Below are 26,121 nucleotides of genomic sequence, written 5' to 3'. Positions count from 1 at the left end.
GGATGGGTGCAGGACGACAGGGAAGATGGGTGAGTGCAGGACGACGGGGAAGATGGGTGAGTGCAGGACGACGGGGAAGATGGGTGAGTGCAGGACGACGGGGAAGATGGGTGGGTGCAGGATAAAGGGGGAAGCTGAGAGAGGCTGCGACGAGATGGAAGCTTTGTGGAGGTGGGGTGTGGTTGGGATGTAGAAAGAGGGGACATAGTGATGAACTAGAGGGATGCTGAAAAGGAGGTCACATGGAAGGGGTTGGGTTGGAAGGACGTAGGCTTGTAGGACATGTGGAGAAGGGTACTGACGAGTAAGGGTTTGACACCATAACAGGACTTGAAGGGGAATTTATTGTCATAAGCAGAAATCTGCAAATTGGACTTCTCGAGATATCCAATCTGGGCATACAGAGACAAAGATCATGGGATGGGTGGAAATATAATTTTCTTGAAGGCTTAGAGAATGGTGTTGCTGTAGGTACGGGAGGTGTGTTGATGGACTAAGCATTTAGGTGAGACGGGTTTGGAAAATAATCTTTGTGAAGAAGAACAAGATGAAGAATAGATGGTAATGAAGAAGAACACGAGGCATGCTCATGACAGAGAAATAAAGAAAGGGAAGCATTTTAAAATGTATTTTTTTTTTAAATTTGAAGGATGAAGTAAGGAGCATTTCATTCAATGAAGATTCTGTTTGGAGATATTGAGAGAGGGAAGAGCTAAAGAATGAAGTACTGTACAGGAAATAAGACAGAAGGAAGTGCAAGCAGATTGGGTTTGTGTTATGGAGAGAAGAAATGTTTTTGTTGTTATTATTTAAAAAAAAAATTGGAGGGCGATTAGGATAAAGATGAGGAGGCCGAAGAACAATATGTGGGACAAAAGAAGCAGAACAAGGAACACGGCGTCAAAACAGAGACAGAATCTGCACGCCGGCTATCTGAGAAGTAGGCCCGAACAAACACTAACTCAAATTAAGCAATCCATGAACATCAAACTCCACAAGGTACGATGTAACATTTTGGATGAAAACACAAACGGCAACAAAGGGAAGAAAATATAACAGAAAGACACAACAAATCTGGTCCAGAAAACTTAGCTTTGATGATGTAGAAGAAGCAGCTGCCGCTCGAACTTACACTTGAGCAAACCCGAAACAGGAACCGGAAGTGACCAACGACTAACATTCTTTGAAGATTTCTTAACATTGACACATCACATTCGTTTCTGATTTCATTCTTTTGCTCTTCAATAGTAAGTGGTCTCATGGTATAAACCACTGATTTTAGGTGTTCCCACAGAAAGAAAAGTCAAGTGGTGTTACATCTGGACTACGTTGGGGCCATTCTGTTGGTTCACAATGTCCCATCCACCTCAAAGGCATCGTTTCAAAATAAAAATAAAAGGAATTAAAAGTATTTCCCATGATTCTGGACTTTTGAAACACCCTGTACATTGATTTTAATTGACAGAGTTTTGAGCGAATGCCTGAATGCCGGACCTCGTTGAATAGAAAATGTCCAGAATAACCAACTTGGCCTGTTGCTTGAAGTTGAGCCTCGTTTGATTGCTCTTTGTGTTGAAGAACCTGATTTAAGATAATCCAAAGACCGTACATGATTATTAGTTGATCTGACAGAGTTACTTGAGGACGTGCTGATTTGGATAAAAAGTTTAATTTGGGATGGTGTGATAACCGAGGCAATGTTTCTGTGAATGTTGCGTTCTTGACAACCCCCACCCCCTGTCCCCATTTTATTTTTATTTTTTCACAGAACAAACGGTCATGGCAGAATGAGAGCAATGTCTACCAAGCACTGAGCACACAGCATGAGAATATCCTTGAGTTCATGGGAGCTGAGACTCGAGGATCTGGCTTGAATATGCAGCTGTTGATTGTCCTTGCTTATCACGAAAAGGTAAGAACATCTAGGCATGGCCTGTCGTGCCCTGTGTCTCATTACATTCTTACCATACTAAAATGAACAGACAGACAGGGATAAAAGTTGGTAGGAATCACACAGATGACTGTGCACACACAATATGGACAGGCAATAAATAACTTCAACATGGAAAAAAAGTTTAGTCCTTCAGAAAAGATGGCAGCAACAAAGAGAAAACCACATGAAGATACGCGAACTCGGTGTAGTTTGCTCGGTTAATTGCTCGTGCCCTGAATGAATATAGCATTAAATAAAATAATTAATTGGTGAAATGAATGAAAGAATGTTAGTAGCAGCAGAATATTTATTGACTGATCCGTTTCATAACATGTGAGATTAGTGAGAGTAAGCAGTGCAGTTGCATTCTGTTCCTTCCTCAATGAAAGGCACCCGTAATGAGATGAGACACGGCATGACACGTAAACTCATGTGACATACAATGAAGTGTAGCCGAGCACGGCTTGAAGTTCAAATGCACCGCTTGTGTCCAGGGCTGCCTCTGTGATTACCTGAAGGGCCACGTGTTGTCGTGGCCGGAGGTGTGTCGTACGGTAGAAAGCACTGCACGTGGTCTTGCCTATCTTCATGATGAGCTACCTGGGAAAAAAGGAGGCGTGCACAAACCGGTGATTGCACACAGGTGAGCAGAGGAACAAAGGAAATTGGATGGGTGGAGGTAGTTGAGACGTGGGGATATGCCGGCAATCTGTGAAGGCTTGGGGGTCGATTAATTGTAACCTTTTCTGGATATTAGTTGCAAATGGTTAAATTCAGATGGAAGAGTTGAATAATTACTTGGTACTCCTTATTATTTTGTATACTTTTTTTTTCCGTTCATGAACTTCATATTTTGAGGAAAGCACAATGTACTGTCTTGAGCATCAAGGACAATGAGACCACGTATGGGAGGGAGGGAATGAGGAGATTGGGTGTGTGAATGGAGACTTATTCAGAGCAGTAACTGACGGAAGGTTGTAGAAGAGGAAGGGGGTGCAGGACTGAAATACAGAGGAGAAGTCAGTGGAAAGTTTAATGAAGTGTTTTTAATTCAATTAGTGGGGTGGGGAGAGGGAGTGGCTTGAAAGAGAAATATGGAAATGAGTTGAGAGAATGCGACAGTGTAGATTGGAATAGATTGGGGTATTTTAAAGCAGTCAAGAGGAGGAGAAAAGGTTTCTTTTAAGATTGTGTGAAAGGGAAATTTGGATGGGGAGTTAAATCAAAGAGGTTCAATGAACTGGACTGAGAAATATGGAGGGTTTGGTTCGGTGAATATCAGAAAACGTATGTCGTTGATGTAATAAACATGGGCGCTGTAGTTAGCTGTGAAGGTTCAACTCGCTCAAAGTTTTTGCGGAGTTGTCTCGAAGCACATTTTGTGACCGACCGACTGATGATCTTTTCTTGATCTCACATGTGGTTGAACTCGACTCGACGAAACATTTTTGATTTTGAACGAGCTGTCATTTAAATATAGTGTTCCTACGTCCTGATTGGGTGGTATTATTGCCATGGCGCTTAATCAAGATGATGTCGCATGGGGTTCAAATCACCTATAAAGTTGATTTGTCCATTGTCTCCTAATGTATTTGCTATTTGTGCAAAGCACTCCGCTGTCTTCCAAGGTCGTCCTGTGCTGGGTGTAATGCAAGTACTGACATTCTTCCTGTTGAGTGTGGGAATGGAAATAGAAATGCCGGCGCGAGTCCAAAACAAAACTGTGTTCTTGCATTCAGGGATTTTAAGAGCAAGAACGTGCTGCTGAAGCCAGACTTGACTGCCGTCATCGCAGACTTTGGCCTGGCCATGAAGTTTGGACCAGGTTCATGTCCCGGTGAAACCCATGGACAGGTGGGAGCTGCACTATTCCTATTGATGGATTGATACGTTTCCTTTGAGGTTAATTAAGCGTTTCATCTGTTTTGGGTTAATCACAATATGTTTTTGTTTTACTTGTTTGTGTTTCAGTGTTTTACTCGTTTTCATTAGCTGATTAATTTGTCGTTTTTTTAACTATCAAAATAAAATCTATGTAATATTTTCAAATGTTTGTGTGTTTGTTTGTGAGTCTGTGTGTTTGCTTGTATGTTATTCTTTCACGGCCAAACTATAGCACCTAGTGGCCCCAAATTTTTGGTGCAGCTACTTCAGAATCTTGGCAAGGTTTTAAGTGACCACACGTTCGCCTTGACGTCTATTTTGTGGCCACCAAAAGCCACTATGAAGTGTGTATTGGCTGCCGCCAGCCCACAGGTAAAAGGTAACCACAATGAGGCCAATAACTCCAAAGCTTTTCAATGTCCAACACATCCAGGAACCACCGCTGGGAAAAGCTCACCCAGCTCGGCAGCACCAGATAGCCCCTGCAAGTAAACTATAATGCCAAAGCTCATAAAAGAGAGTATGATAATGATGAAGCAGTTTAAAACTCGTCCATTACACACGTAAAATATTAAGTGCTGAAGATCACCCGACAGATAAGCCAAAGAGGTCGCGTATTTTAAAGGCATCCAGTAAGTATCTCCATTGTCAAAGTAATTTACAATGGTGGTCTGTTTTCTGATGAAGTTGTATAAACATGGTCATTAATTGTGTTCTCTCAGTGTTTATGAAAATTTGTTGGGGACACCTTCGTCACTGTACATAAGCGAAAGGCCACGGTGTTGAGGTAAAAGTGCCCGAGTTGTGTCAACATTATTATTATTTCATTGGATGGACATTGTGTTTGCTTGCACAGGTTGGTACGCAGCGGTACATGGCACCCGAGGTGCTCGAGGGAGCGATCAGTTTCCAGAGAGATTCCTTCCTTCGTATTGACGTGTATGCACTTGGCCTTATACTGTGGGAGCTCGCCTCCCGATGCACTGCCGCCGATGGTGGGTCCACCAGGATCATGCTCACATGCGCTTCCCATAGTAACCACTAGCATTAATACCTGGCCAGAGGTTCCAATTCTTATTCACCCCGAGTCACATTTTATGTCACTGTGCCACCATTAACACAGGCCCGGTTGGGGAGTATCATTTGCCGTTTGAGGAGGAGGTCGGGCCGCATCCATCCATGGAGGAAATGCAGGACATGGTTGTGCACAAGAAGGTTCGACCTGCACTCCGTGATGTCTGGCAGCACCACCCGGTGAGGAGGCCTTTGCTGTTGTTTGCATCTCATCCTGTTTTGCTCGATGTACTTTGCCTTGAGACTCAAATAATTCATGCTGTTTCAGCTTTTTGTGGGGGGAGACGCGGAATATATCTTAAACATTTATTTTTCAAAACATCTCATAGGGGAATAACTTATAAATCACAATAGGTAGTGGTTTTTCATCCATTATTTTTTTGGTTGAAAGCTTGGAGGTCTTCTATTCTTTGCATCCTTTTGTAGATTAGTTGTAAATGTTCAAATAGAGTTTGATTGAGATCTTTTTTTTATTTATGGGAGGAGGCTTATGGAAGAGCAAGGTAAAACTGACAGTGGGACAAGCATCAAGGGAATGAATGAACAGGAAAGCAGGAAAGGGGGGGGGGGACACTGAAATGAGCAAGTAAGATGGTTTGATTAAGAAAGGTTCATCCAGTTCCGTCAAGTTGTGTCCGACTTCTGGTGACATTCACGATCAGATTTCTCCAAACATCCCTATCCTGCACTGCTTCCCGAAGCTCCGGGCAGAGACCGCTTGGTTGTAGTCTTTACCCCACCCATCAAGTACATACAAGGTCTGCCTCTTCCTTGTCTTCCCTCAACCATACCCAGCACAGCTGATTTCTCCAGACTTTTGTTTTCTACGGAATGATGTGTCCAACGTATTAGTTTCTCTTTAGGTTTAAATAAAGACCAGCTTTTTCACTTTCCTTCTTCAATGTCTGCAGCAGTTTCATCAAGTCCTCTTTACTTTCTCCCAACAGAGTGGTATCATCATCATACCTTTAGATTGTTGATACATCTTCCTCCAATCCTGACTCGAGCCTTGGTGTCATACAAGTTTGATTTCCTCATGATCTACTCACGATACAGATTGAACAACTAAGGGGAGAGAATGCACCCCTTGTCTTATCCCTTTTCCAATTCCAAACCTTTCTGTCTCTCCATACTCTGTTCTTACTGTTTCTTCTTGTTTTTAGTGTAAATGCTTCTTATCAGACATATCAGGTGCTCCGACAACCCCATTTCTCTCAGCATAATCCACATCAATTCATGATCAATACAATCTTTCCTATAATCTATGAATTCCTATAATTCATGCTTTCCTATAATCTATGAAACAGAGATACACCTTCCTTTGATATTTTCCATGATGTACCTCAGATTTGTGATTTAATCTCTTGCACCTCTTCCTCTTCTGAAACCTGCTTGCTCACCGGGAATTTCTCACATAATCTAGTACGGTATTCTATTCTGTGTTGAATGATATTTAGTGATATTTTTCTGGCATGTGAAATCAACACAATGGTTTGGTTATTTGAACATTTTCTTACATCCCCTTTCTTTGGCAATGCGATGTAGACTGACCGCTTCCATCTTTTAGGCCACACAATCCTGCTGCAGATCCATTTACAGGTAGCTGTTGAAATTTTGACTGCCTCCTTCCTGACCACCATAAAGAGTTCTGTTGGAATTTAATCAACATCTCGTACTTTTCCATTTACCAGCTCGTTTAAGTCTCTTCGAACCTCACATTGTACCACTGTTGGTTTTTGCTCATATTCTCTTAACTCAAAGGTTGCCATCATATTGCTATCTCGTTTGTGTAGAGTTTTGGGATAGTCCTTCCATCATCCATCTTTCTTTCACCTGTGTTTTTTCTTTCAGATCTTTTCCTGTTCTACTCTTAAGGACCCCAATCCCAGATGTAAACTTTCCTGTGATCTCTCTGATCTTTTAAAAAAGGATCTCTTGGGTTTTCTGCTCTGTTATCACTTTCTATCTCTATGAAGGCCTCTGAGATGTTTATCTTTATCATTCCTAGCTTGGCGTTGGAAGTCGGAATTTAGCTGCTTAATGTCCTCTCTTGATGCACCTTTGGTTTTCATCTTTCTTCTTCAGTCTTAAATATTTATTTCCTCTTCTGACAGACATGTAGCCTTCTTCTTTCTGCTTGCTTTTGGGATGTTGTTTTTGGCCTCTTTTTTACAATGTCTTCAACCTCTTGCCACACCGTGTGTGGCATTCTGTCAACCAAGTCGAGCTCTGCAATACGGCTATTTACCATTGTTCCATACTAGCGAATACAACCCGTCACTTCTCTGATGGGGACAATAAGGGGGGGGGGGGGAGGGGACAGAAAGAGGGAAGGGGAGATAGGAGGCAGGTGTAAGGTGAGAGGGGGGGGAAGAGGCAGAGAGGATGAAGAAGGGGGAGCTAAGGAGGAGATGAGAAGAGCAACACCTCACCAAACGTTGTTATTCACTGTGGGAAGGAGGGGTGCGTGAGAGAGAGACACACACACACACACACACACACACACACACACACACACACACACACAGCTGGACAGGCAGAGACAGCGAGAGAACGACAGAGGTGTGGGAGGGGGAGCGAGGAGGGGACAGAGTGAGAGAAGGGTGGGGTGGAGGAGGGATAAAAAGATCGGTGAGGGGTGGAGGTGGGGGTAGCAAAGAGAATGATATGTGACGCTTAATGACTGAACACGAAAAAAAATGTGTCAGAACAGCTGCACACACAACGACACAACAGAGTTTATAAAGTAATCCGCTGGCACATCTGCAAAAACTTTGATATTCGAATTCCAGAAAATTTGTGGGAAAATGAAACAAAAGTAATCACTGAAAACATTGAAGTTCCTACCGCTAACGTACAACCTTATGATCCCATCGAGCGTCAATATCTAAAACAAAGCATTGCGACCAGATATCATACTTCGGTGCAAAAAAGAGAAGAAGGCATTGCTACTTGAGGTGTTAATACTGATGATTTTGGACCAACAATGCAGAAATCAAGAAATGACCAAATACCAAGACCTCAAGCATGAAGTGAAAAGATCCTGGAAGCTGAAGAATGCCAAAGTTGTACCAGTGATGACGAAGAACCTCACAGAGTTATTAAAAACCATCCCTGGAAATATTACTTCAAACAAACTGCAGTTGGAAGCCGTCCTGGGTTCAGTAACGATCCTGAAGAGATCCCTTGGTACAAAACTTTGAGAACAGAAAACTTCACAGTTTGATCGATGAATCGTGACCCCGAACCAAAATGAAGGTGGATACTTTGATTCCACCCTGGGAGGACTACATTCTACATTCTGAAACCCCATATGTGAATACCAATCAACGACACACACACACACACACACACACACACACACACACACACACACACACACACACACACACACACACACACACACACACACACACACACACACACACACACACACACACATTTCCGTTATGGTAACAGCAAACGCAGTGAGCTTCATACGTAACGCGTGCACGTGAGAGAATAGGAAACAACAACAACAACAACAACAACAACAACAACAACACAATCCCCCTGGCTATTTGGAATCCGTGTTGTTAGCTATGACCTTTTGCTTCTGATTGTTGTTAAACGCTGTGCGGTGCATAAACACGATTGGGTTTGATTTCTATCTTGTGAATATTACTTAACGCGTGCACATGAGAGAATAGGAAACAACAAAAACAACACAATAGCCTGGCAATTGTGAATCCGTGTCGTTGGCTATGACCATTTTGCTTCCGTTTTTGTTTTGTTTCTGTTTTTTTTTTTGTTTCCGGTTTTTGTCATGGGGAATGATGCATGCCAGGAGATCATGACCAGAAGTGTTTATTTATTTATTCAATTATTTTTTTCCCAAAGTTAATTTTATTCTTCCGAAAGTGATTTTTTCATGACAGGAAGTGTTTATTATCTTGCCAAAACGAAGTTTGCAAGATATGTTAGTCAGCTTGTATGTTTTTTGTTTTTTTTTGTCTGCAATCACGTATAAAAAATTCTGCAGAGCACAGTTATCATTGGAAATTTTTGTAGCTTCGCATATCAGAGGCCAAAAGAGGTCCCTTTCAGCGCACAAAATTTTGAAGGTCAAGGTCAAAGGTCAAGGTCACTTTGTCGCAAATCAGGGGAGTCGACGAAACCCTTATTTTTTGAGTAATTTTGATCGGATCGTCTTCAAACTTCATGGGAATATAGTTCATGGTCTGGCGCTCAGCTGATTAATTTTTGGTGGCGATTGGCCTTGACCTTCATGGTTAGCGCCTCAGGTCAAACATATTTGACCCCAAGGTCAACTTTTCAAGTTTTAGGAACCATATCGTGTCGTACCTCAAATTGAACACCTCGATGAGTGCTTTCTAGATATGTCAAGCTTGAGACATTATGACGTCATTTGGTGACGTTATGAGGCAAAAGCATATTTTTCATGGTTACTCTGTAGAACGATTCTCATCGGAATCTCTCGGAGGCAGATATTCCTCAAGGAGTCGCTCCTGGTGGATAGCAGCTCTGTTCACCTCAGTGTGACATTAAAGAAGTCACACGTGGTCACCTTTTGACAAGATACGGGTCACCCTGCGGGTGACATTGGTTTATTTTGTATTTAACATTACCCGGAGTGATTTTGAAACTCTTTCTGGAACTTATATTTTCTTTTATTCTTGACCAGAAGTGATCGTGTATTTATTTATTCAATTATTTTTTCCCCAAAGTTAATTTTATACTTCCGAAAGTGATTTTGTTCATGACAGGAAGTATTTATTTTGTATTTAACATTACCGGGAGTGATTTTGAAACTCTTTCCGGAACTTTTAATTTCTTTTATTCTTGACCAGAAGTGATCGTTTATTTATTTATTCAGTTATTTTTTTTCCCAAAGTTAATTTTAATAAAGATATCTCCCGCATCATCAAAAAATATATTTTTAATCGTGATTTACATTATTTGATCGCTGGTCCCGAATCCAGGCCGAAGTAACCGGAAATTGCATCAAAATCATCAGCTGTGCGGCGCTTACACGTACCACGGTATAGTTGGCAAGTATACAGTTGTGAACAAGTTTTATGTAAAGTCAGAAGCGAATGTAAGAAGAATTCTACGTTCGCTTCTCGGCTTTGCCTATTCCATATTACAGTTTACATACGTACGCACGCATAAAATACATAAAAACAACAAACACAAAGATTTACCTTTAAACAGAATTCTTTGAAAGAGGAATTCAAGTGGGAAATTAGCAAAATTCAATTGAAATATATATCAAGGCACAGAACACAAAATGTCGATCTCTGCTTTATGCCTTCACAGCCAGATGAAGGGAAACACGTGGTCGGATGGACCTTATTGTTTTTATATATGTATCGATGTCGAAGTGAGGGGTGGATTACATGAGGAGATCGCACTAAAGGTTAAATAAAGCGATGTCCTGTAAAAATAGAATTACACATTTTCAGCGGATGAATGTGCACGGAACTGCAGGGCCCAACACAGGTGGAAACGTACGTCTGTCTCATCGATGTTCCCTTGAGAGCACGGATACTTTTACTGAAACGAACAACCAAGCAACTTGGAGAGTGCTCACCAAGTGGCTTAAGCACTTAAGGAAGCACTCCAACAAAACGGTTGTTAAGAAACGACTAGTTTGGCACACGATTAACAACACATTAAACATACACCTCCTGGAGATGCCCAAAATGTCAAGCCACAGACGCTGACGTCTCCCGATGTTTATAAGCATTGCAATATACCCAGCGATTCGTAGCTACGATGAACAAGCATTCGATCATATTAGTGAGGAAAGTGAAAACAACAACTTTATGATTAAAAAATCACTGTGGCTCGTTCCATGTCAAGGCATTGTTGAGCAGGCCAAAAAACATGGCGGCTGCAGACCCCAGCGAGGTTACCCAGGAAACACCTTAAGACCCAGAGAGCGAGGTGGCCGAGGATCTCCGAATGAAGGACGTCATTAAATAAGGCCGTTAATTAACTTCAAAGGCGTGTTTTAATTAACCCAAACAACCAATTTTCACTCTTGCACTTCCTTGGAGTTTTCTTAATATGCATGCAGTTTCAGGCTGACAGGTTTTATGGTTTTGCAGTTATGGAGGAGACACACACTAACACACACACACATACTCATAGACATACACACATACACATACACACACACACATACACACACATACACATACAGACACACACTGCCTTTTATTAGTACAGATTGTTTAGATATAGATCATATCTGGTCAGAGTTTTGATTTTTTTTTTTTTCATCTTTCTCACTCAAAGGGTAGAGGAGCTCCATGTGAGCCAACGGCCATCTATATCTGGTGTCCAACTGTGTCTGCGGACATCCTCCTGCAGTTGTGTTACCTTTTTCTCAGAGGTTGGTTGCAGGATCTTCACTCCGGCCACCATAAAACCCTTCATTCCACAAAACACATTAAAAAACGCAAAGAAAACTGAAAACCCACTCCATGGGAGTACCTCCTGTGCAGTTGCCCTTCACTGGGCAGCTCACCGGATGATGGGATTGGGGCAAAGCCTTCGGGACCCCAATTCTTTGATGATGGGAGGAAAAGCATAGGGTAGCCTTCTTCGGTCGGATTGCGGTGGTGTGTGTTGGGGTGGTGCTGAGGTGTCGTCCACCACGTGGCAGTCTCCTCAGGTTAACCTGAGGTGGTCCCTTTGGGTGTGTGCCTGGAATGTCCTATCCCTAAGAGAGGATGAAACCTGTTTCTGCTATCATCTGCGCTCTAGCGTTTGACCATCAGTATTGCAGAACTCTCTGAGATTCCGAGACTATATAGTGGTGAAATCATGGCGGCTGGTTACATCTAATGCTCGTCTGCTCACTCTGATGGTTACCCATGCCCAAGGAGTGGCTGGACCTGTGTCCAATAAGCTACTACCATGATAATTGAGGTAACACCGGTCAACGAGCGTATTATGAGACTGAGGATTCCTCACTCATTGGGTATCGTTTCCCTGATATATATATATATATATATATATATATATATATATATATATATATATATATATATATATATATATATATATATATAGTGCTCTGACTGAGGGGAGTTATCTCATTGTGAAGGAGGCATTCTATGCCATGCTTCAGTCTGTGGTTGATCAGTGCCCCAGGCAAGATACTCTTCTCGTCTTGGGGAATTTCATTGCATTGACTAGCACTGATATGGATGGTTATGAGACTTGTGTTGGTCCCATGGGTCTGTAACTGTGAATTAGAATAGCACTAAGTTCCTGAACTTTGCAAGAAGTTGTGGACTTCGGGTGGCCGATTCATGGTTTCATTGCCCACAGCCTCATTGATGAACTTGGTATTCCAACGCTGGTGGTGTGCCAAAGGGGATTGACGATGTGCTCGTTGATGGTCACTGGAGGTTGACTCAGAACTGCAGGGTCGACCGGAGTGCTCAGTTCCTCAATACTGACCATAGGCTTATTGTCACAACTCCAAAATTGCAGCTTAAATCCAGGAGAATGGTACCATCAGAGTCGAGGCTGGATGCTGGCAAGCTCAAGGATTGGAGGGTAGCTGAGGAGTTTTCTAACAGGCTGAGTGGGGATTTGGTGGGGTCTGGGTGATTTGGGGAATCCTGAAGACTTGTAAAGGGCCTTAAAGACTACCATCCTTGATGTTTCCATTGAATGTCTTGGAACATACCATCAGGTAAAGAAAAACTTTGTTTCCTAAGAGACACTGGTTAACACATGGCCACAGTCGCAGGGACAGGCTTAATGGAAGAGCTGAACTGTTCAGGGAGTTGAGGCGTAAAACTGTATGTGCACCGAGGGCAGACAAGTAGGCCTATGTGCGAGGAATCTGTGAAAGGGTAGAGCATCACCTGTGGACAAGTGATTCACGTCCTGCTTACAGAGGAATTTGTGCATTGCATTCATCCAAGCCCTTCCCTCAGTGTACTGCAGTTAGTGGGCTCTTGACAGAGGAGTCCAAAGTGAAGGCCGACTATGCTGGCTACTTTGAGCATCTGTACCAGGCTGACCCACCAGCTGTTGAGTCGGACATCACGCGTGTAACTCTCCCTATTACTGACCCTCTAATCAACTGCGAACCACCTTAGTTTCTGGAAACACAGTCTGCAGGGAACCATTTGAAAGGGGGTAACGCTTCTGGGATCTGTGGCATCCAAGCTGAACTTCTCAAGGCTGGTGGAAATGCTGTATTCATGTCAGTGCATGCAGTTTTGTGCTCTGTTTGGAACACAGGCATCATCCCAACTGACTGGAAGAGGGGCCTTGTTGTTCCTCTATGGAAAGGTAAGGGTGATTGCCAGATACAACTACTGAGGGGTGACGCTGCTCTCAGTGAAGGGCAAAGTCTTTGCTCAGATAATTATTGATAGGGTTTGCCACCAGGGGTGTGTACTGGCCCCCACATTTTTCAGTGTTTGTATGGACTGGATTGTGGGGAGGATGTCGGAGAGATTAAGCTGCAGTGCATCGTTTGGGAATATCAAGATCTCTGAACTTGATTTCGCAGATGATGCAGTCATTCTTGCGGAAACACTGATGTCCTTGTAGGAGCCCTTGAGGCACTGAATGAGGAATCGTAGCTGCTGGGACTCTGGGTTTCCTGGGTCAAAACAAAGATACAAGCTTTCAATGACATCATGGATACTGCCATCTTGTCTATACTTGTTTGTGGTGAGGATGTAGAGGTCACAGAAAGATTCACCTTCCTTGGCGGTGATATTCATGTCTCCACAGGTTGTGAGCCGAAGGTCAATATATGTCTGGGTCGGGCTGGGGGCGTCATGGATTCACTGGATCATGGGGTGTGGCGCTGCCGGTACCTTTGCAGAAGGATGAAAGTCTTCAGGTCCTTGGAGCTTCCTTTCTTGCTCTGTGGATGTGAGACTTGGATTCTAACAAAGGATTTGAGAGAATACTTCATTCCTTTGGTACCAGGTCTCTTCGGAGAATCCTTGGCTATCGCTGCTCAGACTTTGTGTCCAACGAGCAGTTGCTGAGAGAGACTCAAATGAGATTTGTTACCTGTGCAGTCCGTGAGCGTCAGCTGCGGCTGTATAGACATGTAGCTCGTTTTCCTGACGTTGATCCTGTTCATCAGCTTCTCTCAGCGAGGGAGCCTCGTAAGTGGAGAAGGCCAAAAGGATGACCGCGTGTCTCGTGGTTGCAGCAGGTTGATCATCATCTCAAGGATATGGGGATTGTCTAGGCATCTGCCTGGGGGATGGCCAGATGGAGCCCCATGGAGTACCGACGGAAAGTGGACGCGGCGATGCCCTGCTCTGGTGCATGCTCCCATGCCTAACCTAACATTATGACCTCCTGGATGTTGCTATCTTGTCTGTACTTGTTTGTGGTGAAGAAGTTGAGGTCACTTAGAGATTCACTTTCCTTGGCAGTGATATTCATGTCTCTGCATGTTGTGAGCCAGAAGTCAACAGATGTCTGGGTCAGGCCTGGGAGAGTCATGGATTCATTGGATCATGGGGTGTGGCGCTGTTTGAGGGTGTCTATGTCGGAGGATGAAAGTCTAAGTCCTTAAGTCCTTTGTGCTTGCAGCTACGGATGTGAGACTTGGACTCTGACCAAGGGTCTGAGATGGAGATTTAACTCCTTCGGTACCAGGTCTCTTCGGATAATCCTTTGCTATCGCTGGTCAGATGAGCAGTTGCTGAGAAATACTCGGTTGAGATTTGTTACTTGTATAGTCAGTGAGCGTCAGCTGCGGCTGTATGGACAGGTGACTCGTTTTCCTGAGGCTGATCCTGCTCACCATATTCTCTCAGTGAGGGAGCCTCATGAGTGGAGGAGGCCAATGGGCCGCCAATGCTTATTTATAAAGAAACAGAAACCTCAGGAACGTGAACCAAACATTTATTGAAAGCTTATAACATGGTATTTTCTATCACTGATTGCTATTGCAGTAAGGCCGAAGTCACATTTGCTCTACGGCGAGGATACGGCGGCCGTACGCCCTCTGAATTGACAGAAACGTGCGGCGGCCGCAGAGTTTCTGAGGTGGCCTCAGGGTGGCCCTACGCCGTTTGGCTATATTTTGCAGGACGTAGGGTCGCCGTGGAATTATAGCGCGGAGTTATAACTATTTTCATTTCTACGTTCGCCGTAGCAATTCGACAAGCCGAAACAAAATAACTGGTAAAAAAAATAAAATAAATCCCACTCGTTACCGTCCGGCTGGCAGCACGTTCGCCTTGCGAGCACCTTGAGGCTACCTTGAAAATTCTATGGCCGCTGCAGGAACGCCCTAAGGTCACCGTGCGACATCAAATCAAAGACCGTACGGCACGCCCACGTTTTCGGTCTCCACAATTTATAAATACGCCGTGCGGCTACCCGAAAAATAAAAACATATGTGACCGACATTGTGTGACCGTGGAAATACTGCGGCCGCCGTATAATTGCTAGTAGCCGTAGATTTTGGAGACCCCACGGCCGCCGTGGCAAATGTGACTTAGGCCTAAGTCACTGCAAGAGTTATTGAGAGCCCAATATCTGAAATTGGTATATTCGCAAAATCCTTGTTATTGACGTTCTCGATGTGTGCCCCTCCGCGATTCAGACAGGCATTGATCCTGACTCCAAAGTTCTGTCCAACTTTCCTGTAGGTCTCATGTGGCACTGCTTGGATGTAGTCTGACACCTCCTGCTTCAGTTAATCCAGTGTGGCAGGGCGGTTCGCATAGACAGAGCCCTTGGCAGCCCCCCAGAATCAGTAGTCCAGAGGGTTCAAGTCTAGGCTATGGGCTGCCCAGTCATGAGCGGTACCCAGGGCAACGAGGCAGTTTCTGAATAGCTGTTGCAGGAAAGTGATGGTGTCACCGGCTGTATGTGGGGGTGCACCATCCTGCATAAACCAGGTCATGCTGAGCTGGTTTGGGGTGACCTTTTGGGCTAGATCATTGTGGAACTTCTGGAGTACGACCCGGTAGAACTCACCATTGATTGTCCCCGTCCTGCTGTTGTCATTCTCAAACCAGTAATGCCCTCGCCTTCCCCATCTGGCATTGAAGGCACAGAAGCATGTGACCTTAGGCCCTTTCACGTACCTCTCAGTCATCTCAGGTGGTTCTGCCCCCCAGGAAATGTTGTTGGGGTTGTTGATGGTACCATTCAAGTGGAAATGGGCTTCATCACTGAACCAGATCAGGTTGATCCAGTTTGGGTGTGGGAAAAACTTCAGTTCCTTCGTGAGGATATGCCAGACTGATGTTGGTTTGATGCCAGGCTCTTGGGAGCACCAGCGGTGAGACTTCTTGGGACTGTCCACTGCAGAATCCCGCATGGCGTCGATGTTGGCTTGGCTCTTGGTTACTGATGCTGGCCTGCCACTATTGCCCTTGCTCTGGTTGTGCACTGTACGCCTGTGCTCAAAATGTTTCACAATATGTTGAATGGCACAATTTATGGGTCCATCACGTGTTCCGAGGTTGTCTTCCCGACAGAACCTACGGCGGGTGTTTACACATGATTTAGTCTCATACCACAGTCACCACTTTTGTCTTCTGCTTCACTGTCAATGGTATCTTTGAGCTACGGAGCTAGAAATCCCAGGGAACAAATACCACAATAACACCACCAAACCCTGAAAAGGAAAACGGTATAGATCAAAAACAAAGAAATGGTCGGAAGTCAAAGTTGTATCAATGTTTTTGAAACACCCTGTATTTATTCCCCATCAGATGAGGTCCATGGGACAGTCGTTGGTTGGGTTGTTTGAACCATGTGTTTGCAATTACGAACTTATTCTCCACACAGAAATCCAGCGTTTGCTCCCCTGGTTCATTTTACCAAGTCTGTGCTTTCCTGTAATCCCTGGTGCTCCTGAATCTCCAATTTTTATGTTCCATATGGATAACCTGACATGGATGCGAGACTTGGACTCTGACCAAGGATCTGAGACGGAGACTTAATTCCTTTGGTACCAGGTCTCTTCGGAGAATCCTTGGCTATCGCTGGTCGGACTTTGTGTCCAACGAGCGGTTGCTGAGAGACTCAAATGAGATTTGTTACCTGCATAGTCCGTGAACATCAGCCACGGCTGTATGGACATGTGGCTCGTTTTCCTGATGCCGATCCTGCTTACCAGATTCTCTCAGCTCGGGAGTCTCTTGAGTAGAGGAGGCCGATGGGCTGACCACGTGCCTCGTGGTTGCAGCAGGTTGATCGGCATCTGAAGGAGACTGGGATGGGCTAGGCATCTGCCTGGGGGATGGTCAGACGGAGGCCCCTGGAGTACCGGCGGAAAGTGGACGCAGCGACGCGCTGCTCTTGCGCATGCTCCCATACCTGACCTGACCTGACCTTCTTGTCCTCCATATCTCTCTCTCATTATAGGAAAGGTTAATTGGAGTAATTGAGATCATGGAGTAATATCCATCGAAAAATTTGTGTTGAACTCTATGTTCTGTTTTTTTTTTTTAATTCCTGGGGTTGTGGGATTGATCACTTATCCATGCGTCAATAAATTACCAACGGTACGCATGAGATACGTTCTCGGTGTGCATAACTAAATTGAGAATGATAATGTCCCTGAGGCACCATTCGGCATGCTCCAGTTTCAATTCAAGCCTCCATGCCCAGGCCATCTTGCAGAATGTTAACTCCGGCAACACCAGGTTTGAGTCTGGTTGGGCTCGGTCAGGTATTCATTGCAATATTATTATTATTGTTATTATTATTTCTGCTGATTTCTAATATTTCTGTTCAAGGCACACCAAAGTAATATTTATTTCCTTATCTTGAGATTATAGTCCTGCATGAATCAAATTGAATGGTTTGTGAGGAAATGAGTTGTCTGTATTAAAAGAATGATTTTGTTCAACTGAACAGCAAAAGAAAAAGCTTATCAATCTGATGTTTGTTTTGTCCATATTCTTCCTTTTCAGGGTTTGGCCCAGTTGTGCATCACCATGGAAGAGTGCTGGGACCATGATGCTGAGGCTCGCCTCTCAGCTGGCTGTGTGGAGGAACGTGCCGCACAGCTATACAGACTTGCTTCACCTAACGCACCAGTCTTCCCCATACCTGACTCACGGATCACTGTGCTCCCTTCCATTACCGACTTACAGCTACCAGCGAAAGAGTCAAGCCTCTGACAAGTGGATGAGCTGCAGCAGTTGTGGCATTATTACTGCAGATTTACAAGATCGTCGGAGGCTTTACTGGGGTAGGGATGTATCAAGAGTGAGGGCTTGACTGAGTTTGGGGTAAGGCCATGTAGTGGAAGAGATGAGGCTTCCTCGAAAGGATCCCTGACTGTCGTCTTGGTGCTACAATATGTACATTGCAATGCCTTCCTCCATGCCTCAGAATTTGTGCGAGATAGCTCGTACTCTACCCCTGTTTCCCTTTGATCTCCAACCTCAGTCGCACGTGTACACTGCCAAGAAAGAAAACGTTTTTTTTGTACAATGGCACGTGAATGCTAAATGCTTGAGGAGATTCAAGTTTGGACTACGACATCATTACAGCAGCCAAAATAAGCACCCTGTTGACCTCATCATCTGGCCAGGGTAGGAAATGGGGCTGAGAAAGAACACAACTAAGATACGACATCTTTACTGTGATGGTTTCTGTCTGGCTGCTGTTGCAAATAGTTGCCTTACTATTGTTTGGCTTTACTTTAATAAGAAAGGAAAAAGCATGCATAACACATTTGGGTGTTCAGGTTAAGGAGGAATTCAGCAGGATTGGTGTGCGTGTACGAGTAGGAATTCAGCTTGCCAAAGATGCGATCTAAGAACTCAAATTTCTAAACGTTATTGGCCTGGTTCATTGGGCCTTGAATTACGTTCATTTTTGCTTCTCCACTGAGAGGCTCCATCCAGGATGGAGTGAACTCAGTCCTGACCCTCATCAGCTGTATACGACCATGTTAGATCTTCATCAATTCATTTGATGACCCAGCTGTGTGAAACAGACCTTAAGAGGTTGTAAACACGTGAACTACTCACGATATTTGTCGGATCATGAACGTTGCTCGAGGCTCAGCCTTGACTTTATCTAAAAGTGTAACGACGCATCGACTCAGCATCATGCATTTTTGGTGAATGGAGAAATCTATGCCTCTCACACCTCACACTGCCGTGATCTTCGAGCGAGATGCTTATGCTCACCGAGTTGAGGAAACAGGATCGAAGCCGGCATAACCTGAGACAGATGAATGTGAGAGCAAGCCATACAGAGACCCCTTTTTTGCCAGCTCATGTCGTGGGCTGTGCCAATTGAGTTCAAAAGGCCATTCTGTATCTCTCATGTGGCACCCACTGGCAAGACTACGCGGACCAGGTGCAATGTGAGGAGTATCCTCAGCCTCCTGAGGCTCGCTTACCTCGGCCTTCAGCTTGTTTCTCATCGTTATGCATTATGTTAAGTAACTGTGAAAATTCCAGGGATTAAGAAATGGCATTTTTCGCCTTTTTCAGTATTTTTGCTGTCAAAAATAACCACATTTGTTTTGTTTTGTTTGTTTGTTCGTCCATTTGTTTGTTACCCTCCCCAATCACCTCCTCCTTGTATGGGGTTTGCCGAGGTGGTAGAATGACATTTTAAATACCACCCCATTTTAAGTTAAAGTGTAACATGTTTTAATCTTTATCCTAGATTGTCCTTTTATTGTAGATATTGTCCAGGCAGGAATTATTTCCCGTTCTCTTTCCAAAGTCGAAGGAAGTAAACAAAAGAAGGCGATGAACACTATTTCAAACACCTCAGACAACATCGCAGAGCGTACTCTTCGCGTGCTTGTTGCGTGCTCATAGGTCTCTCAATGTCGATGCAATACTATTACAAGGAGTGTTTACAAACCTGTACTCTCCATAGGCAATGTACCCCTGGGGTTTGGTTTATGCCTGCCATATGGTGGCTTCACAACCAAAATGTTATCCTATTTACCTTCGGCCTTTTGCAGAGCAGGCCACATGGATCAATATCATCAATCCAATTTTGCAGCGGTGTTCATTTGGTTCATGCAAAACAAATACCTGTGAGAGAAACATCACCAGGTTTCTGCCGTAATGGCACTATTTGCTTTGTGGTTTGTTGTAGGTCTACAGCCATCACACAGCACTCTGGCAGGTAGCACCGTGATCCTCGACTATAAGGAATGTCGGTCCATCACTGCTGATGTCCGACGTGAAGAGCAACAGCGACGGCGGTGTTGCCGACGCGAGTTGTTATGCCGGAGGATTGGTGTGGTAATTGTTGTGGCTTCTGTATGTTCCATTGTGTGGTACTGGCAACAGATGTGACCCGAAAGAAATGCACACCTCATCAGGTCTATGGTACACAGCGAAAGTCTGTTTTAAATAGCTTAGGAAAAATTTTCATTGCTGTCGTTGTTGTTGTTGTTGTTGTTGTTGTTGTTGTTGTTGCCGTTGTTTTGTTTTGTGTATCACGGACGAAAATGTGAGTTTGACGTCCAGCGGTTTCTGTACATTGAAACGTCATGTTTAACAATGAGATGGGTTTTCATTGATCGCGATTGATAATTTGCCAAACATTTTGTTGATGGTGTACCCCACCTGCCCCCACTTTTATCCCCCTCCCCCTTCCCCCATCTATAATTTGCTTGCGTGGATGGGCGATAGAAGAGCCAGATATATATCGTTTCAAATCATCGTTCCTGGTTAAAATGCCAAGTGAAAGTTATCACTTTAGACCTTGTGTGCTATTCCGATCTGCAATTTATCACCAGTTTTAAATTTCCAGGGAAACTGAATAATGATTGAATTAATTTGCCTTACTTTTGACGTTTTATACCTGTTGTGACATAAAAGCATGCTGTAATTTTAGGCCTTTATTATTTTATTGTTTTATTTGTTCTCCCCCCCCCCGCACCCCTCCCTTTACAACGGTTACACCAGCCCGAAACAATTCCCCTCAATTTTTGCAATGCAGGGCTGTCGAGAGGTATTTGTATTTATGGATTAATAATTTCTGTAAAAATTAAAAACAAAAAAACAAAACAATCATGACTTGTATATCTTCATTTTTAGGTGTGCTAGCAGGATAGCCGAGGGGTGTGTTCGCTCACCTGTGAGCTGTCTCGCCTGGGATCAAATCTTAACCTAGATATATATATATATATATATATATATATATATATATATATATATATATATATATATATATATATATATATATATATATATATATATATATATACATACATACATACGTATATCCCTGTGTCATAAGAGGCGACCAGGGTTGCATCAGGAAGGGCATCCAGCGTAAAACATGTACGTAATCACTATGCGGATTATACGGATGATCCGCTGTAGCGACCCCCTAACGGGAGCAGCCGAAAGACGAAGAAGAAGAAGATATATATATATATATATATATATATATATATATATATATATATATATATATATGTATATATATATATATATATGTATATATATATATATATATATATATATATATATATATATATATATATATATATATATATATATATATATATATATATATATATATATATATATATATATATATATATATATATATATATAGATATATATATATATATATATATATATATATATATATATATATATATATATATATGTATATACTGCCATCCTGGTACCGGGCGTAGTGGCGTGCGCCTGTAATCCGGCTACTTGGAGGCTTGGGTTGGAGGATCTCTTGAGGACGGGAGCTCTGTGCTGGGCCGTGCTATGAGAGGGTGTAGGGCAGCCCGGAATCATGGCAAAACCCAATCGTTATCCCTGTGTCATAAGAAACGATCAGGGTTGCATCAGGAAGGGCATCTGGCATAAAACCTGTGCCAAATCAGTATGCGGATCATAACGGATGAACCGCTGTGGCGACCCCTAACGGGAGCAGCCGAAAGAAGAACAACATACTGCCATCCTGGTGTTTCACTGGCAGGACGAGGCATCGGTGTGTGTGTGTGTGTGTGTGTGTGTGTGTGTGTGTGTGTGTGTGTGTGTATGTATGTGTGGGGGGGGGGGGATTTGACGTTGAACTTGGCGTCCCGTCTGCCGGTATCACTTGGTGAATGTTAAAGATTCCACGGTGTCCTTCACAAAGAGTAGGCGAGTTCTCACTGCCACCATGAACAAAGTACAAATTCCTGCCCGGACTGCAGGTGGCAAGTGGTATTGTCTTCTTTGGTGATTCCTTGAGACCAGGTTTCACTGATTACTATCTTGTTGTGGTTGCTGTCGGCAGCCTCTGCACTATAAACAAATTGACCATATGGTTCATGGGAATGGTCTTCTTCAGACACAAAGGGGGCAACCAACACACATTTTTTCCGGTGGGATGCATTTGGATTGTACAAACGTCATTAAGTTTCAAAAATAATAATCTTGCACAGGACGACAAGTAAGAATGGGCCTTGCACTGGTTGATAACTTTTTCCCCCTATTTCTTCCTTCCTACACCTGTTGGCAGTTTACAACCCATCATGAAATCCCTCATGCCTCCTATATCTGACAGATCACAGCCTCTTGGCGCACGGAGTTGCTCGGTGGTGAAAAGGTTGAAGTCTTTTTGCTGCTGTACTATATTGGTACAGCTCCTATTCCCATGGTCATTTGGTGTTACATTTGCAGTTGTGCTGTTTATACTTCCATATGAACTTTAAAGGTGCCACAGGATTCTAATGAACGAAGCTGGTATTTTGGGTGTGGATATTGACGAACACTCACCCCTTTCCAATGCCCTTAATAATTAATGTCTTATCTGTTGTTTTCATGTTATCTGCAGTGCCTTAAGAAAATATTCACACCCCTTCACTTTTTCACATTTTGTTGTTACAGCCTGAATTTAAAAATGATCAAAGTTAAAAAAAAAAAAAAATTGGCACAAAATCTGCACAAAATACCCCATAATGACAAAGTGAAAATGTTATTAGAATTTTTTACAAATTAATTAAAAATGAAAAGCTGAAATGTCTTGCATCAATAAAGATTCAACCCCTTTGCGATGATACTCTAAATTGAGCTCAGGTTCATCCAATTTCCGTTGGTCGTCTTTGAGATGTCTACAACTTGATTGGTGTCGACCTGTGGCCAATTAAATTGATTGGACATAACTTAGAAAGAGACACCTTTCTCTATAGAGCCTGGTGTTGGCTTGGGATCCTAGGGTCCTGAGTTCGAGCCCCGTTGGCCACTGAATTAACACCAGGGGGTTACTCAGCCTGTCATCCTTCCAAGGTCGGCAAAATGAGCACCACTATACTGGTAATAGAGGTATTGCATCAGCGGCATAGCCATGCCCCGAACCAATGATGCAACCAGCAGCCAAAAAGGCAGCACATGATCAGAACCTTTCTATACAAGGTTCCACAGTTGACAGTGCATGTCAGAGCAGAAACTCTACCATGAAGTGTAAGGACCTGTCCATAGAACTCTGAGATAGAATTGTGAGGAGGCCTAGATCTGGGGAAGGGTATAAAACCATTTCTAGAGTGTTGAAAGTTACTAAGAGCACAGTGAGCTCCATCATTAGGAATTGGAAAGAATATGGAACTTCCCAGACTTCCTAGAGATGGCCCTCCAACCAAACTGAGCAACCGGGCAAGAAGGACCTTGGTCAGAGAGGTAACCAACAACCCAATCACCACTCTGACAGAATGACAGAGTTCCTTGGCTGAGATGGGAGAACCTGCCAGAACGACAACAATCTCTGCAGCACTTCACAAATCAAGGCTTTATGGGAGAGTGGCCAGACGAAAGCCACTCCTAAAAAAAAAGGCACGTGGCAGCACACCTGGAGTTTGCCAAAAGACACCTGAAAGATTCAGAGCATGAGGCAAAAGATTCTGTGGTCTGATGACAAAAGATGAGGCAAAGGATGAAAATTGAGCTCTTTTGCTTCAATGCAAAGTGCTACGAGTGGAAACCGAGCACAGCTCATCACTCATCAAACACCAACCCTACTGTGAAGAATGGTGGTGGCAGCATCATGCTATGGGGATGCTTTTCAGTGTCAGGGACTGAGAGACTTGTAAGGATAGAGGGAACAATGAATGGAGCCAAATACAGGCAAATTCTTGGGGAGAACCTGCTTCAGAGTGCAAAAGTCCTAAAACCGTGGTGAAGATTTATGTTCCAACAGGATAATGACCCCAAGCAATACAGCCAAAGCAACACTGGAATGGCTTCAGAACAAGAAAATGAAAACCCTCGAGTGGCCCAGTCAAAGCCCAGACTTTAATTCTATTAAGAATCTGTGGAAAGACTTGAAGATTGCTGTTTGCCGATGCTCCCCATCCAACTTGACAGAGCTTGAGAAAATCTGCAAGGAAGAATGGGAGAAAATCCCCAAATCCAGATGTACAAAGCTGATACAGACATACCCAAGAAGACTTGAAGTTGTAATCACTACCAAAGATCAATTGTACAAAGTATTGACTCAAGGGGTTGAATTATTTTTGACACAAGATATTTCAGCTTTTCATTTTTAATTAATTTGTAAAAAAAAATTAAAACCTGTTTTCACTTTGTCATTATGGGGTACTTTGTGTAGATCTGTGACAAAAATGTAAATTTAATCCATTTTAAATTCAGGCTGCAACACAACAAAATGTGACAAAAATCAAGGGGTGAGAATTCTTTCTGAAGGCACTGAATATGACAGGGCTGACCTGAGTTCACCGCTAAGTTGTTTAGCCTGGGTTTAAATCTCGACCCGGCTACAAACTGTCATCCTGGTGTTTCCCAGGCAGGGTGATTCATCAACGTGTGTGTCATTCCTAGGATCGACGTTAAACAGGCGCCCCATCTGTCTGCATTCGTTGGTGGACGTGAAAGATCCCACGGGTGTCCTTCGCGAAGAGTAGGCGAGCTATCACTGGCACCTTTGCCAAATTCCTACCATAACCAACAGTGGGCACTGCACCAGCAGCAGAGTTACGCTCCCAGCAATGATGCAAACAAGCAGCCACAGGCTGCACATGAAATGATCTATATGATAAATCTATGATACACTGTTTTTATTTCTAATACAAGTATCGAGGCTCATGAAAGAGTGAAATAATTGGGGACAAAGGGTCTAAAGATGCATAAGTAAAAGAGGAATTGTGGGTGAAGCATGGGGTAGGTGTAGTAAAGCTCAGAGGTAGAAATGGGAGAGACCATTACATGGTGTTGAGCAGAAGACTTGACCACCTGGAGGAAGAGCTGGAAACGACAAATTCAGGAAGATAGTTCCAAAGGTGAGATGGGGATTCATGGATGGAGGTGACAAGTTTAGATTTGGGGAGGGAAACAAGGAAAAGGTTTCTGGTGGAGTGTATGAAAGCTGAATGGGAAAGGGTTTCGTAAAAATAAGAGGGAAGGAGAAATAAGCCAAAAATAGAGCGAGTAAAAAAGTATAAGGAGATCAACTTGCCTGCAGTGAGCAATCCTTGATGTTCCAATGACGAGGGCCTTCCATTCCACATCCACAAATGGTTGGGCAGAGAGTAAGGGGGAGAGGGGGGGCAAGATGGGAAACAGCAACAATGAGGAACTGCAGGTAGTGGACAAAAAAAAATGTAAAAAACCTGGGTAAATGAGGGACACCAAGTATATTAAAAGCAACAGTTTTCACACAGGTGTGGTCCATGAGCTAATTAAGCAAATAACATCCCAACATGCTTCGGTCATTCATATAAAAATGCTGCACCGGCCAGGTTGCCTATAGTTATGGCTCGCATGGTTGCAAGAGGAGACCTCAGTGACTTTGAAAGAGGGGTAATTGTTGGGGCGCATTTGACATGAGCTTCATTGACAAAGACAGCTCAACGTGCTATTCCATGAGCAACGGTGTCTCAGATGATGTCGACATGGAACTCAGATGGAAAGACATCATCAGCAAAGAACAACAGTGGGAGGAAGCACAGACTCCAGGATCGTGATATCCGTGCATTAATTTGAAGTGCAAGGCAAAGGAGGCAACCAACTGCAGATCAATTGACTGTAAATTTCAACCTGGGGCACAAGCAGCGAGTTTCATCAAAAACGGTCTACCAAGAACTCCACAGAGCGGGATACCATAGTCGGGTTCAGTGCACGAACTGCTCATCACACCTGGCAAAGCACGTTTTCGAGTCCAGTGGTGAAAAGAGCACAGGCCATGGACTACCGAGCAGTGAAGAAATGTGATATGGTCAGATGAATCATCCTTCACCATGTTCTCGACAAACG

At 43.6% G+C, this 26,121-nt stretch overlaps 1 protein-coding gene across 4 annotated transcripts in view; it reads left to right on the top strand.

The window, feature by feature from the left end:
• Positions 1-20,916, top strand: part of ACVR2A (activin A receptor type 2A) — a 285,612-nt gene extending 264,696 nt beyond the window's left edge. For all 4 annotated transcript variants that reach the window (XM_085874379.1, XM_085874380.1, XM_085874381.1 and 1 more), the window contains 6 exons: positions 1,769-1,912; positions 2,428-2,576; positions 3,673-3,787; positions 4,674-4,812; positions 4,941-5,071; positions 17,833-20,916. In XM_085874379.1, coding sequence (XP_085730505.1) covers positions 1,769-1,912; positions 2,428-2,576; positions 3,673-3,787; positions 4,674-4,812; positions 4,941-5,071; positions 17,833-18,042 — 888 coding nt within the window. In that variant the 3' untranslated portion in view covers positions 18,043-20,916. The remainder of the gene's footprint in view (positions 1-1,768; positions 1,913-2,427; positions 2,577-3,672; positions 3,788-4,673; positions 4,813-4,940; positions 5,072-17,832) is intronic.
• Positions 20,917-26,121: the final 5,205 nt, after the last annotated feature.

This window comes from Eptatretus burgeri, chromosome 3 (assembly GCF_056783735.1).
Source record: "Eptatretus burgeri isolate ZD-2024b chromosome 3, Ebu_testis_v1, whole genome shotgun sequence".
Lineage (NCBI taxonomy): Eukaryota > Metazoa > Chordata > Myxini > Myxiniformes > Myxinidae > Eptatretus > Eptatretus burgeri.
The sequence above is the reverse complement of the archived record's forward strand: the minus strand, read 5'-3'. Positions and strand labels throughout refer to the sequence as shown.